At 36.6% G+C, this 13287-nt stretch overlaps 1 protein-coding gene across 11 annotated transcripts in view; it reads left to right on the top strand.

The window, feature by feature from the left end:
• The window catches only part of LOC117420406 (alpha-adducin-like), a 78180-nt gene that overhangs the window by 34333 nt on the left and 30560 nt on the right, over positions 1 to 13287 (top strand). For all 11 annotated transcript variants that reach the window (XM_034033841.3, XM_059026231.1, XM_034033844.3 and 8 more), the window contains exons 5-7: positions 8644 to 8724; positions 9597 to 9746; positions 10305 to 10448. In XM_034033841.3, the coding sequence (XP_033889732.3) occupies positions 8644 to 8724; positions 9597 to 9746; positions 10305 to 10448 (375 nt within the window). The remainder of the gene's footprint in view (positions 1 to 8643; positions 8725 to 9596; positions 9747 to 10304; positions 10449 to 13287) is intronic.

Here is a 13287-nt window from a genome sequence, read left to right as displayed (position 1 = left end):
ATTGCTTTGAGTGGACAGTGTAATCGGACTTTGTGTAATGTTTTGTGTTCTGACAACTAAAACATTTTGTGACCCGTCACTGACAGACAGCAGTTTTTCCTTGCAGAAACTGATACAGTAACAAAGAGTCATTGCTGCCTGTGTGTCAAATGTGAAACTTTCAACAGCATAGAAGTACGGTAAAGAAAAACTTCTCTGCAGTGTGGCAAAGATAACACCACTCGAAACGACTAATGCTATAATGTATACTAAATACATTTATTTTTTCTACTGAAACTGTTCAACAGCAGATTTTTTTTAATCGCAATTTAAAACTTGCATGAACTATTTTCTAGTTTCATTGTTTATAATATATTTTGAAATTTGTAAAACTACCAAACAAACTTCCATTTGGTTGCATTATTTGCTTTTTTCATAAACAAGTTGGCAATAGAAATGTTATAGATTTGATTTATTCAGATGATTATCGTGATCATTTACAGATGATAATCGCTAACTGAAAATGTCATTATCGTCCAACACTAGTAAAACATGCACTATGTGTACCGTCACTGCAACATTCCATTTCCACTCCAATCATTAGATGTAGTAGCTGTACGAAAACTTTTACACCTATTGTGAAATAACTGAAGCTCTAAAAATCCATTTTAAGTTTAAGGATCTATAAATATTTGACTTGTAACAAGAATCGGGGGTTAACAAATTTGTTATGAGAGTGACGTGTTCCAAGGACAAAACTCCTCTTTTTAATTTTTTTATTTTTTTCCTCCCCACGGTATGGGCTTGGCTTCAGATTCTCTGGAAACAATAAGCAAACATGAACAATGTGTTTTTATTGTATTTGTTCAGTGGTCAGCCTTTTGTAACTTCACTATCTGCTTTCACAAATTGCTTTTTTTTTTTTTTTTTTTTTGTCATGCTTCAGACATGCTCATTCGTCAAGCCCTGGGCTTTGTTTCTAGGCATACAAAACAGGCAAATAAGCCAACTTGTTAATAAATGGTCAGGTAAACTCATTAATACTGAACATTTATATTATGTCTGTTGACCAAGGTTGTAGACACTGAAAAGCAAATGGTTTTCCTGGTTATCATGGAAACCAAAAAAAAAAAAAAAAAACTTTAATGTGTTTGCTACATCAATTCAATTACAAGTTTTCTGGTATGTGGGGGTCAGATAAAGCAAAAAAAGTGCTAGCTATAAATAAATAACCTTACTTTAGGGTGTACTAGAAGCTTAAAAAGCCTAGGATTATTGAAAATGTGTATCTCTGCTGCCTTGCCCTGAGTTTGTACTGTAGAATGACATCAAGTAAAACCTTGTTCAGACTAAACAAACATTGCTGCCTGTTGCTGCATTGCAGAGATATTTAATGACTGTTTTATTGGATTGCCATTTAATATGGACAGATCTAGTTGAAGGGTTCTGGAGTTCAATTCTCCAACATTTAACAGCATAATGCAGCATTTGCACAAAGATGGCTTCCTGCAAATCGGTTAGCAGTGTTTCTTTTCCACAGTAACAAAAGTAGACTACTGACACTACATAGCCCCTGTACAATAAATTAAAATACTCCCAAGTGGAAATATAAGTCTATCATAATATTGTCTGTGCAATCATTTTTAATAAAGCAAGATTTGGATTTTGAATATTTCATTGCAGTTTTATTAACAAGAAATCCAGTACCCTCCATACGGTCGGTAGAAAGCCTTAAAGTGTTTTAATAAAGAATCTTGCTCTCCCTTTGTGTGTGTGTGATTTATATTTATATATATATATATATATATATATATATATATATATATATATATATATATATATATATATATATATATATAATATATAATATATATATATATATATATATATATATATATATATATATATATATATATATATATATATATAATAAAAACAGGTGGAGCATATGTTGTAGGAATAAAGTAACCTTGACCTTGTTATAGATACAGATGTAGCTAATTAAATGCATAAGACTTTTTTTTTTTTTTTTTTGTTAAATAATTAATTAAATGTTCTGCTATGGGAGTTCTCTCCCTTGCTCTCTGACTGATTGTGTGTCCACGGCTCGGTCCACATTCCATTCCTGATAATGTACATCTGTTAGGATCAGTGCTTCAGATAAGATTTTGGGACATTGAGTCATTTACTCTCCAATTTAAACACTGTCGGTCAATTGCAACGAACCAAAAGCAGCATACTAACTGGGGATGATCCTGTGGTTAGTACGAAGGACGGTAATAAACTAGTACGCAAGTTAATACCAACTGCAACAAACTAAGCAGCTCAAGATAGTCCCCAGCTGCGTATTAAAATGTATTATTTCTTAGCGGACGCCCTTATCTAGGGCGACTTAAAATTGTTAGAAGATATCACATTATACACATCTTATTATTATAATATATATTATTTTTTTTTTTTTTTTTTTTTTACACAGTTACCCATTTATACAGATGGGTTCTTACTGGAGCAATCTAGGTAAAGTACCTTGCTCAAGGGTACAGCAGCAGTGTCCCCCACCTGGGATTGAACCCTCCGGTCAAGAGTCCAGAGCCCTAACCACTACTCCACAATGTTCTCAATTGCAACAAACCCAAAGTAACTGCTGTTGCCCTCTAGAGTATACTGAAACACGTTAAGTTAGTCCAGCGATTCAGTAGACTAAAGACTTGTGGTGTCGTACTAACTGGAACAAATATGAAAAATCCCAAAATGTGTATTGCCAACTTTTATGAAACTGAACTATTTATTCATAGACAAAAATTATATAAAGTGATTTGAAATCTTCTGTGTGGGGGGTGGGGGGACATATGTCAAAACATTTGCAAAAAAAACAGTTTTCATCCTTATTCAACTTAACCTAGACCTATTTTATAAAAAATAATAATAAATAATTCCAGTACGACTTTCCTGTGTCTCTACTTTCAGCGTCTTCCACAGATTTAAAAAATGTGCTGCTGTATCTGGCTGCCTCTCGGGGAAGGCAGCATTAAATCTGCTTGCAGTGTATTCCACAGTTTCAATAAAATCTTTTATGCACTCTATGAAAGTTTTTGCTCCATTGTATAATTTAGCACACGACTACTGGCCATGATTGCAGCCTTCTGGATGTACTGAGAAATTAAGCTTTTATAGGCTATACCTGAAATGTGTTATTGGCATTTCTGATTCGATTTACACCTTTTTATCTATAAAATTATTTAGTCTATAATTAGGGCCTTTGATTTGTAGTTTTAACCGATTAAAACACTCCCGATACAAAAAATAAAAAAAATAAATCAGTGGATAGCCAATAAACACCGGAAAAACTGTGGAAATGGTTAATCAATTCACGTTGACTTTACCCTTTTCACATTAAAAAATAAAACCTACTACAAAAATAATAATAAATACATTTCCCAATGCAGCTGGGCAATGTCCCGCCTTCCTGATTTCCTGACATCTGTCATTGATTTGTTCTCAATACTTTAAATCCAGCCCAACTACTGAATGACAGCACATTGCTACATTTCTATTGGAGACTCAGCTTGCAAGATTTAAAACGAGATTCCAATCAGGATGGAGGCGTGTTAGCGGAATTTCAAGCAGTATTACAGTTAAAATACTGAGGATTTAAAACAGAATTGTGGCGAAATGTAAAAAAATGCCAAAAACCCCAGAAGAATGTGCCGGTGACCATAGGGATTTCGTTGTGAAAGACAGCAAAGGAAAGAAGGTACAACTTAAGTGTGCAAGTACTGTCGAGTTACTACTATACATATTTTGAAAGAAAAAAAAAAAATGTTCAAGCATTTTGGAAAGTAACCAAAAACACAAATTTCATACAGAATATCAAAAACGAAAGCCCAGAAAAAAAAAAAAAAAAAGATTTGCATAAAACTCAAGAATAACTAAAAATAAGCACCGAAAAATACAATTGATAATACCCGAAAAAAGAAGCCCTATCTAGAATACATCTTTGGTCCTATAAATGCATGCATTTGTATTGTGTGTGAATTAAATAATGAGGACTAAAAAGTTTTGCTTATCCTCTAACTAAGCTTCATTAATTGTGTATTTGGTATTTTAGGGAAATTAGATTATACATGTGAATTTGGTTTAAGAAAATGGAAAAATATTCATTCAATTCAGCCTTAGTAGTTACTTTCATGTGTAAATACATTCCAGTACACAATTGGGGTGAGGTGTGTGTGTGTATATATATATATATATATATATATATATATATATATATATATACAGATGTGCTCAAATTTGTTGGTACCCCTCCACAAAAAACAAAGAATGCACAATTTTCTCTGAAATAACTTGAAACTGACAAAAGTAATTGGCATCCACCATTGTTTATTCCATATTTAATAGAAATCAGACTTTGCTTTTGATTTTTTGTTCAACATAATATTGTAAATAATAAAATAAATGAAAATGGCATGGACAAAAATGATGGGACCGCTAACCTAATATTGTGTTGCACAACCTTTAGAGGCAATCACTGCAATCAAACATTTCTGTAGCTCTCAATGAGACTTCTGCACCTGTTAACAGGTAGTTTGGCCCACTCTTCCTGAGCAAACTGCTCCAGCTGTCTCAGGTTTGATGGGTGCCTTCTCCAGACTGCAAGTTTCAGCTCTTTCCATAGATGTTCGATAGGATTCAGATCAGGACTCATAGAAGGCCACTTCAGAATAGTCCAATGTTTTGTTCTTATCCATTCTTGGGTGCTTTTAGCTGTGTGTTTTGGGTCATTATCCTGTTGGAGGACCCATGACCTGCGACTGAGACAGAGCTTTCTGACACTGGGCAGTACGTTTCACTTCAGAATGCCTTGATAGTCTTGAGATTTCATTGTGCCCTGCACAGATTCAAGGCACCCTGTGCCAGGCGCAGCAAAGCAGCCCCAAAACATAACCGAGCCTCCTCCATGTTTCACTGTAGGTATGGTGTTCTTTTCTTTGAAAGCTTCATTTTCTCATCTGTGAACATAGAGCTGATGTGACTTGCCAAAAAGCTCCAGTTTTGACTCATCTGTCCAAAGGACATTCTCCCAGAAGGATTGTGGCTTGTCAATATGCATTTTAGCAAATTCCAGTCTGGCTTTTTTATGTTTTCTTTCAAAAGTGGAGTCCTCCTGGGTCTTCTTCCATGGAGCCCACTTTCGCTCAAAAAGCGACGGATGGTGCGATCAGAAACTGACGTACCTTCACCTTGGAGTTCAGCTTGTATCTCTTTGGCAGTTATCCTTGGTTCTTTTTCTACTATTCGCTCTATCCTTCTGTTCAATCTGGGGTCGATTTTCCTCTTGCGGCCGCGCCCAGGGAGGTTGGCTACAGTTCCATGGACCTTAAACTTCTTAATAATATTTGCAACTGTTGTCACAGGAACATCAAGCTGCTTGGAGATGGTCTTGTAGCCTTTACCTTTACCATGCTTGTCTATTATTTTCTTTCTGATCTCCTCGGACAACTCTCTCCTTTGCTTTCTCTGGTCCATGTTCAGTGTGGTGCACACAATGATACCAAACAGCACAGTGACTACTTTTCTCCATTTAAATAGTCTGAATGACTGATTACAAGATTGGAGACATGTGTGATACTAATTAAATAAACTAATTAGTTTGAAATATCACTATAATCCAATTATGTATTATCTTTTCTAAGGGGTACCAACAAATGTGTCCAGGCCATTTTAGAATATCTTTGTAGAATAAGCAATAATTCATCTCTTTTCACAGCTTCTTTGCTTTATTCTATGACATACCAAAGGCATGCAAGTATACATGATAAAATAGCTTTTAATTTCATCACTTTTCAGGAGGAATGAAGCATTATTTCAATGAGCTGTAAGGGTACCAACAAATGTGAGCACATCTGTGTGTGTGTGTGTGTGTGTATATATATATATATATATATATATATATATATATATATATATATATATATATATACAGCTCTGGAAAAAATTAAGAGACCACTGCAAAATTATCAGTTTCTCTGGTTTTACTATTTATAGGTATGTGTTTGGGTAAAATGAACATTTTTGTTTTATTCTATAAACTACTGTCAACATTTCTCCCAAATTCCAAATAAAAATATTGTCATTTAGAGCATTTATTTGCAGAAAATGACAACTGGTCAAAAGAACAAAAAAGATGCAGTGTTGTCAGACCTCGAATAATGCAAAGAAAATAAGTTCATATTCATTTTTAAACAACACAATACTAATGTTTTAACTTAGGAAGAGTTCAGAAATCAATATTTGGTGGAATAACCCTGATTTCCAAGCACAGCTTTCATGCGTCTTGGCATGCTCTCCACCAGTCTTTCACATTGATGTTGGGTGACTTTATGCCACTCCTGGCGCAAAAATTCAAGCAGCTCGGCTTTGTTTGATGGCTTGTGACCATCCATCTTCCTCTTGATCACATTCCAGAGGTTTTCAGTGGGGTTCAGGTCTGGAGATTGGGCTGGCCATGACAGGGTCTTGATCTGGTGGTCCTCCATCCACACCTTGATTGACCTGGCTGTGTGGCATGGAGCATTGTCCTGCTGGAAGAACCAATCCTCAGAGTTTGGGAACATTGTCAGAGCAGAAGGAAGCAAGTTTTCTTCCAGGACAACCTTGTACTTGGCTTGATTCATGCCAAAGCTGCCCGATTCCAGCCTTGCTGAAGCACCCCCAGATGAGTCCAGTTTTCAGCTTTGCCCAACACCTGGTCGTCTAATGGTTAGACGGAGACCTGGAGAGGCCTACAAGCCACAGTGTCTTGCACCCACTGTGAAATGTGGTGGAGGATTGGTGATGATCTGGGGGTGCTTCCAGCAGGACAATGCTCCATGCCACACAGCCAGGTCAATCAAGGTGTGGATGGAGGACCACCAGATCAAGACCCTGTCATGGCCAGCCCAATCTCCAGACCTGAACCCCATTGAAAACCTCTGGAATGTGATCAAGAGGAAGATGGATGGTCACAAGCCATCAAACAAAGCCGAGCTGCTTGAATTTTTGCGCCAGGAGTGGCATAAAGTCACCCAACATCAATGTGAAAGACTGGTGGAGAGCATGCCAAGACGCATGAAAGCTGTGCTTGAAAATCAGGGTTATTCCACCAAATATTGATTTCTGAACTCTTCCTAAGTTAAAACATTAGTATTGTGTTGTTTAAAAATGAATATGAACTTATTTTCTTTGCATTATTCGAGGTCTGACAACACTGCATCTTTTTTGTTCTTTTGACCAGTTGTCATTTTCTGCAAATAAATGCTCTAAATGACAATATTTTTATTTGGAATTTGGGAGAAATGTTGTCAGTAGTTATTAGAATAAAACAAAAATGTTCATTTTACCCAAACACATACCTATAAATAGTAAAACCAGAGAAACTGATAATTTTGCAGTGGTCTCTAATTTTTTCCAGAGCTGTATATAATGTTTAGGTATGAGCTAATTTTCATTGGGACTGAACAAACACACAACCAGAAAATAATACACATGAAGTAACATTTGCAGAAGGGAATACGACCGAGCATCAGAATTGTATAAGAAGGAAAAAATAAAATAGAAAAAGAAAAATAAGGATATGGATACAACTAATAAACTAACAACACAGAAACACCCTAGAACAGCCTCAAAACAGCCAGTGTCCTTTCCCAATGTCCAGACACTATTGCCGCACACGCTGCCACTCACATTACGCACCCGTCAGAATTTGGTGTAAAATGAAAACCAGACACGGTATTCATAAAATTATATCGGATCCTATTTCCTGTGAGTTGTGGCCACCACTGATACTCTTACAGTTTTTAGGTAGGAGATCACTAAATTACACTTATGGAGACATTTCTAAAGATAAATTCATTTGAGTACATTTTTAAAACTAGTTTTTTTACATTCAAACTAGGTAATCGTAGGGTATATTTCATCATAGAGTGAAAACGTTATTCTCTTAATCTTCAGATTCTTAGCAGTTTAGAAAGGTATAATATGGTATACTTTTAGTGGATATTTGTACTGATACAGAAGCCGAATGTCACGTTATGTCAGTGAGACCTCAAACAGGTAGAATGTTCACTGCAGCGGAAGGGTTAAAGGATTACCCAGATGAACGACGATGACACGTGTTTAATAACTTGGTTTCCTATACGGCCATTGGATAAATATAAATCATTTTGTTTTGTGGATGTTTCAGTGGGTGTTGCGCTGTCGGTCTCACAGCGAGAAGTTGTATTAAAAATCTATAGCTTTATAAACCTGCTGCCAACCACCCGATTTTTAAGTAGGTTTTAAAATTATTATTTATTTATTTATTTTTTTTATTTGTATTTGTGAGACTTCTGCAGTTTTTAGGACCTTGTGTGACTCCCTAGAAATCTATGTGAGGTTTTTATAACAACAGAGCATTGTGACAAAAGAACAAAAAAAGTACTTGGCTGACTGAAAGTGTAACGGTAAAATTTGTTCCTCACACAAATCTTGTTGTCGCGGGTGTCGAGCAATATGAATTGCACACCCCTGTAAATGTGGAAGTACTAGATAGGTACTGGAGGTCTTTTAAAGATAATCACGGCTCTTTTGATCTAATAAATTCATGTGTCCTCATCTTTCACGGTTGTCTTTTTCCAAAAACAGGTCAGACTGAACTTGGAGCAAGAGCGTTTCCTGATTGTACCATTTGGACTTCTTTACAGTGAGGTTACAGCTTCCAGCCTGGTGAGTTAGAAGTATTACTGTGAATGTGTGGGTAGCACAGTATACATAATACTATTTTATGTTTAGTAGTTTTTTTGTAATACTGTTATTTCTGTTCTTTCTGAACTACTTAATATCTGTTTAACTCAGGCAAGGTTATGAATTTGCTTTATGCTATACAGTATGCCCCAAAGCTTCTTTTTTAGAGATTAGACTGCTTCAATAAATATTCTCTAAGTATTTGCTTGAAATGTCTTTATTTTTCCTGATTTGTTTATTTAGCATGATGGCGATTTGCTTTGATATTTATTAACATACCTGCAGGCCCTTAATCGCTAATGTAATGAAACTGAACATTTACCATAAATGATTTTGTAGAAATGCCAATAACTTTTCAATTAACCATCATATCCTTGTACTGTGTTCAAGTACCAGCTCCCTCTTACAGCCCTTAAATGTGTAGATGGTAGGTAATAAAATGCTAGTTCGACCATGGTTGGAAGGGAAACTACAAGGATATAGTGTTCAGCTGAAGAGTTCTCTGGTTTTGTTGTGTTTCTACAAACTCCGTTCTTTTGTTTGCTTCAGTCAACTGATTGGGTAAATATCTACACACTCCCATGTTAATTTTATAGATGGATCCTAACAGCATAGGAGCCGTAAGAATTAGTATTTAATAGTTAAGACTTGCCGCTATCCCAGTTTTGGTAATATAGGTTTATATAAGCAACACTCCTTCCTTCATTTCACTCATGTTTAAATCGCATGAGCATTTTTTTTATTTTGTTGTTGGTTTATTAGAATCTGCTAAGTTTTATCACATTAGAAATCATAGTACACATAAATAAAATGAATGCATGTACTTAACCCTGTAAATATCTTTTTTTTTCTAGGTTAAAATTAACCTGCAAGGAGAAATCGTTGACCGTGGCTGCACTAATTTGGGAGTGAATCAAGCTGGCTTTATGTTGCACTCTGCTATCTACGCAGCCCGGCCTGACGTCAAATGTATTGTACACATCCACACACCTGCAGGAGCAGCAGTATGTTCACTTCTTTGTTTTTCTTCTGTTTTGTATTGTAAACATAAGCTGCAAAACCAGGTGTTGCACTTTACATGCTTTGAAAGGCCTGAAATATATATATATATATATATTTTTTTTTTATATATATATATTATGTATATTAAAGGCAATACAAACATTTTATATTAAAAACAAACGTTGTTTCTTACAAAATGCTGTAGTAATGATTGTTTATGCAGGTCTTGGCAGTTTATATTGCTTGTGCAAAGCAAAAGTATTTTGCCTTAGAGCTGTATCATAGATTTAACTTTTTTTATTTAATTTTTTTATATATAAAGTAATATCCACAGAGATGTTGGGAACCCGTGTGTCACTTCAGTTGTTTAACTCTCAGCAATGTTCAACACATTGAGGACTATAAATCTCTGCTGACTATTACTTAAAAAAAAAAAAAAAAAAAAAAAAAAAAAAAAAAAAAACCCTGCTGGTGGTACAAAATAAATCAATAGCCTTGAATAGGCCTGATGTAGTCACTGGGCCGGCTCAAATTGTTTTGTTAACTTTGTCTTGGTTAAGGTATCAGCGATGAAGTGTGGCCTGTTACCAATCTCTCCTGAAGCGCTCTCCCTTGGAGAGGTAGCTTACCATGATTATCATGGCATTCTGGTGGATGAGGAGGAGAAAGTGCTGATCCAGAAAAACCTGGGGCCTAAAAGCAAGGTAGGTAACTATGATTTGAAATGTAGGTCTTAGCTGTCTTTTTTTTTTTTTGTTTGTTTTTTTGTTTTAAGCCGACATCTCCTAAACCCATGCAACGCCCCTACCAGCCGCCTCTGGGTGTGGATATTGTATGTGTCTGTGACCTACAAAGCTTACCTCCCTCTCTTAGCTGGGGGTTCTGCTCTTCTCTTTTTTTTGACTGACTATAAACTCTTGAACAAACAACATCTTTCCCTTAATTAAAATTATGCTCTTGCCAACATACAGCCTTGAGAGCCAGGTGCATCCATACTTGCTATCTCTTACTTATTTAGAGGCCTATTCCAGGCTCAGGACTTGGAGGGCCTCTCCCCCAAGAAGTTATCAGATGGAGGCTGTGTGGTCCAGTGGTTAAAGAAAAGGGCTTGTAACCAGGAGATCCCCGGTTCAAATCCCACCTCAGCCACCGACTCATTGTGTGACCCTGAGCAAGTCACTTAACCTCCTTGTGCTCCGTCTTTCGGGTGAGACGTAATTGTAAGTGACTCTGCAGTTGATGCATAGTTCACACACCCTAGTCTCTGTAAGTCGGCTTGGATAAAGGCGTCCTGCTAAATAAATAAATAAAATAAGATGTTACTATGGTGACCAGGGGCTTACTTTGTTCCAAGCTACACTGTTATGTTACAAACTTCTCACATGTATTTCTGGTGCTAGGTCATTTACAGCAAAGTTTAACCCTTTTTAAATGCTATTATGGTCCTACAGGGGTATGAGGGGAAAAAGGGAACTGACACAAAAAGGGTGAATGCAGACTTCCAATAATAATAATAACAGTGCAAATACTCAATGTTAATGAAAAGGAAACTGACATGCTACAGTTTAACTTCAGAGAGGAGAATATTTATATGCAACGTTCCTAATCTTATGTGCGATTTAAACGCGATGCTCAGGATCGTGGTGGCAAAACAAAATGCTTGAGTTGTGGGGAAAAATGTGTAACTGTAATTGAATGTACTTCGTAAAATGCCATTTCAGTTCTTAAACCTATGAGACCCGAGATGCTGTGATGTTTGTCTTCCCCCAAAACATTCTTGATTGATCTGCTTCAGAGGACTAGCTATTGTTAACAGGGTCGTAAAGATTTAAATTGGGGAATGGTTTAGATTACCTGCTGTGCTGACCTGCCAGTCTTGTTTAAACAAACAAAACTGATCAGCTTTTAATTAAGAACGTCTGTTTGAGGGTACACAGTTACCTGTGTTAATGACGCACATTGCTTGTGTAAAAGGAAGTGTCATTCAAACTCTGGAAGCCAATGAAAGGACTGATTTCATTCACCCGGAAGTGGTGGGATCACCAAAGTTAACTACTCTTTGGGTGCTACATTTAAAGCGAAACAAGGATGAACTCGTTCTCTTGGACTCTCTCTCTCTCTCTCTCTCTCCTTCTTAACTCTTTTTTGTTCTTCAAAAAAAAATCGTCATGAAGTGGTTTGAGCCGTTGTTTGAATGGGGCTTCAATCAGCGCCGTAATGCCAAGATCCAACTGCAACTCTGTGTTACAAAGAAGACCAACTGCATTTCAACTTATTTTATCCACAAAAACCACATCTCCAGAATTAGTATTACATTTCAAAGACTTTGATTCAAGTAAAATACTACGTTTGCAGAGGAAATATCTACATGCAAACCAGAAGTAAAAACATTTTAATACAACGTAACCCCACAGCAAAAATACAAGCAGTGTTACTCTGATGAACAATTGAAACAAGATAATACTTGAACTAAACCTGAGGATATCGTGTGTATTTGAAAACAGCAACTACAAACGTCTGAACCATTTAAACATTGAGTATCTACAAGTTTTGAAGTAACTCTAGTTTACAACTTAATACTAAATGCAATTGAAACTGCTTCTGAACTGAACTTGATGAAACAAAAATGCAGTCTTCATTTAAAAACAGATGGTGCGTAACCCAGTTACTGTACTTAAATGTGCTTGAATCCTGTGTGTACGTAACTATAGAAATATGAAATTTGTTCAGGACTAAAACCCTATATTTATAATTAAATATTAATCACAAAATGGAGGTGTCGTCCTGTATATTACAAAATGTATATTAACTAATGTTTGTGTTTTACCAACATAGTGGGGGTGTTGCATAGGATATTGAAGTATTAATGTTAAATACTATATCTTCCTACATATGCGCTACAGAGTTATAAGGTATAAGTCCACAATTCCAAATAATATTTACTTTGTCTAGTTAACTGTGCTAGCTATGCTGAATGTGTGCTGTACATTTACTTGGTACTCGCACATGGAGCTGTACATTCACAGTGCTGTGAGGCTGCATTTTCTTTTTATTTTCAAGTCCATGGCCAGAGGTACTTGCGATGTTCCAATGGCCACAGAGTGCTATCTGGTAGCAGCCTCATTAACAGAGGATCTCCGCCTCTACTCATTCCCGCAGCAGCAGGGAGAGACACAAGCATGCGAAACCAGCGGCAGCCACTGTAGAGATTCTAGTCTGCACTGCCACCTCCTTCCCAGGTCATGATCCAATGGCAAGGGGAATTTGAATCCCCAGTGGTGGTCCATGGTACCGCAACACCCGTGATTGCACACGATCAACATTGCTACTCCACAGATTCGACGATCTGGTTGACGATGCATCATCAACTGCTGATGATAACGCTCCGGAGAGCCCTGTTCCTGTATACACCTAGGCTGACGCTGTTTGAGGAGGATTTCATCCTCTCTCAATGTCAATACCCAGACCAAAATGTCTTTGATGCAAAGGATATAAAAAAAGCCTTTGAAAGGTTCCCCTTCTATAAGGTGGTCTGGATGCCTG

The sequence above is a fragment of the Acipenser ruthenus genome, chromosome 1, assembly GCF_902713425.1.
Source record: "Acipenser ruthenus chromosome 1, fAciRut3.2 maternal haplotype, whole genome shotgun sequence".
Taxonomy (NCBI): domain Eukaryota; kingdom Metazoa; phylum Chordata; class Actinopteri; order Acipenseriformes; family Acipenseridae; genus Acipenser; species Acipenser ruthenus.
This window is presented reverse-complemented; position numbering and strand designations above follow the sequence as displayed.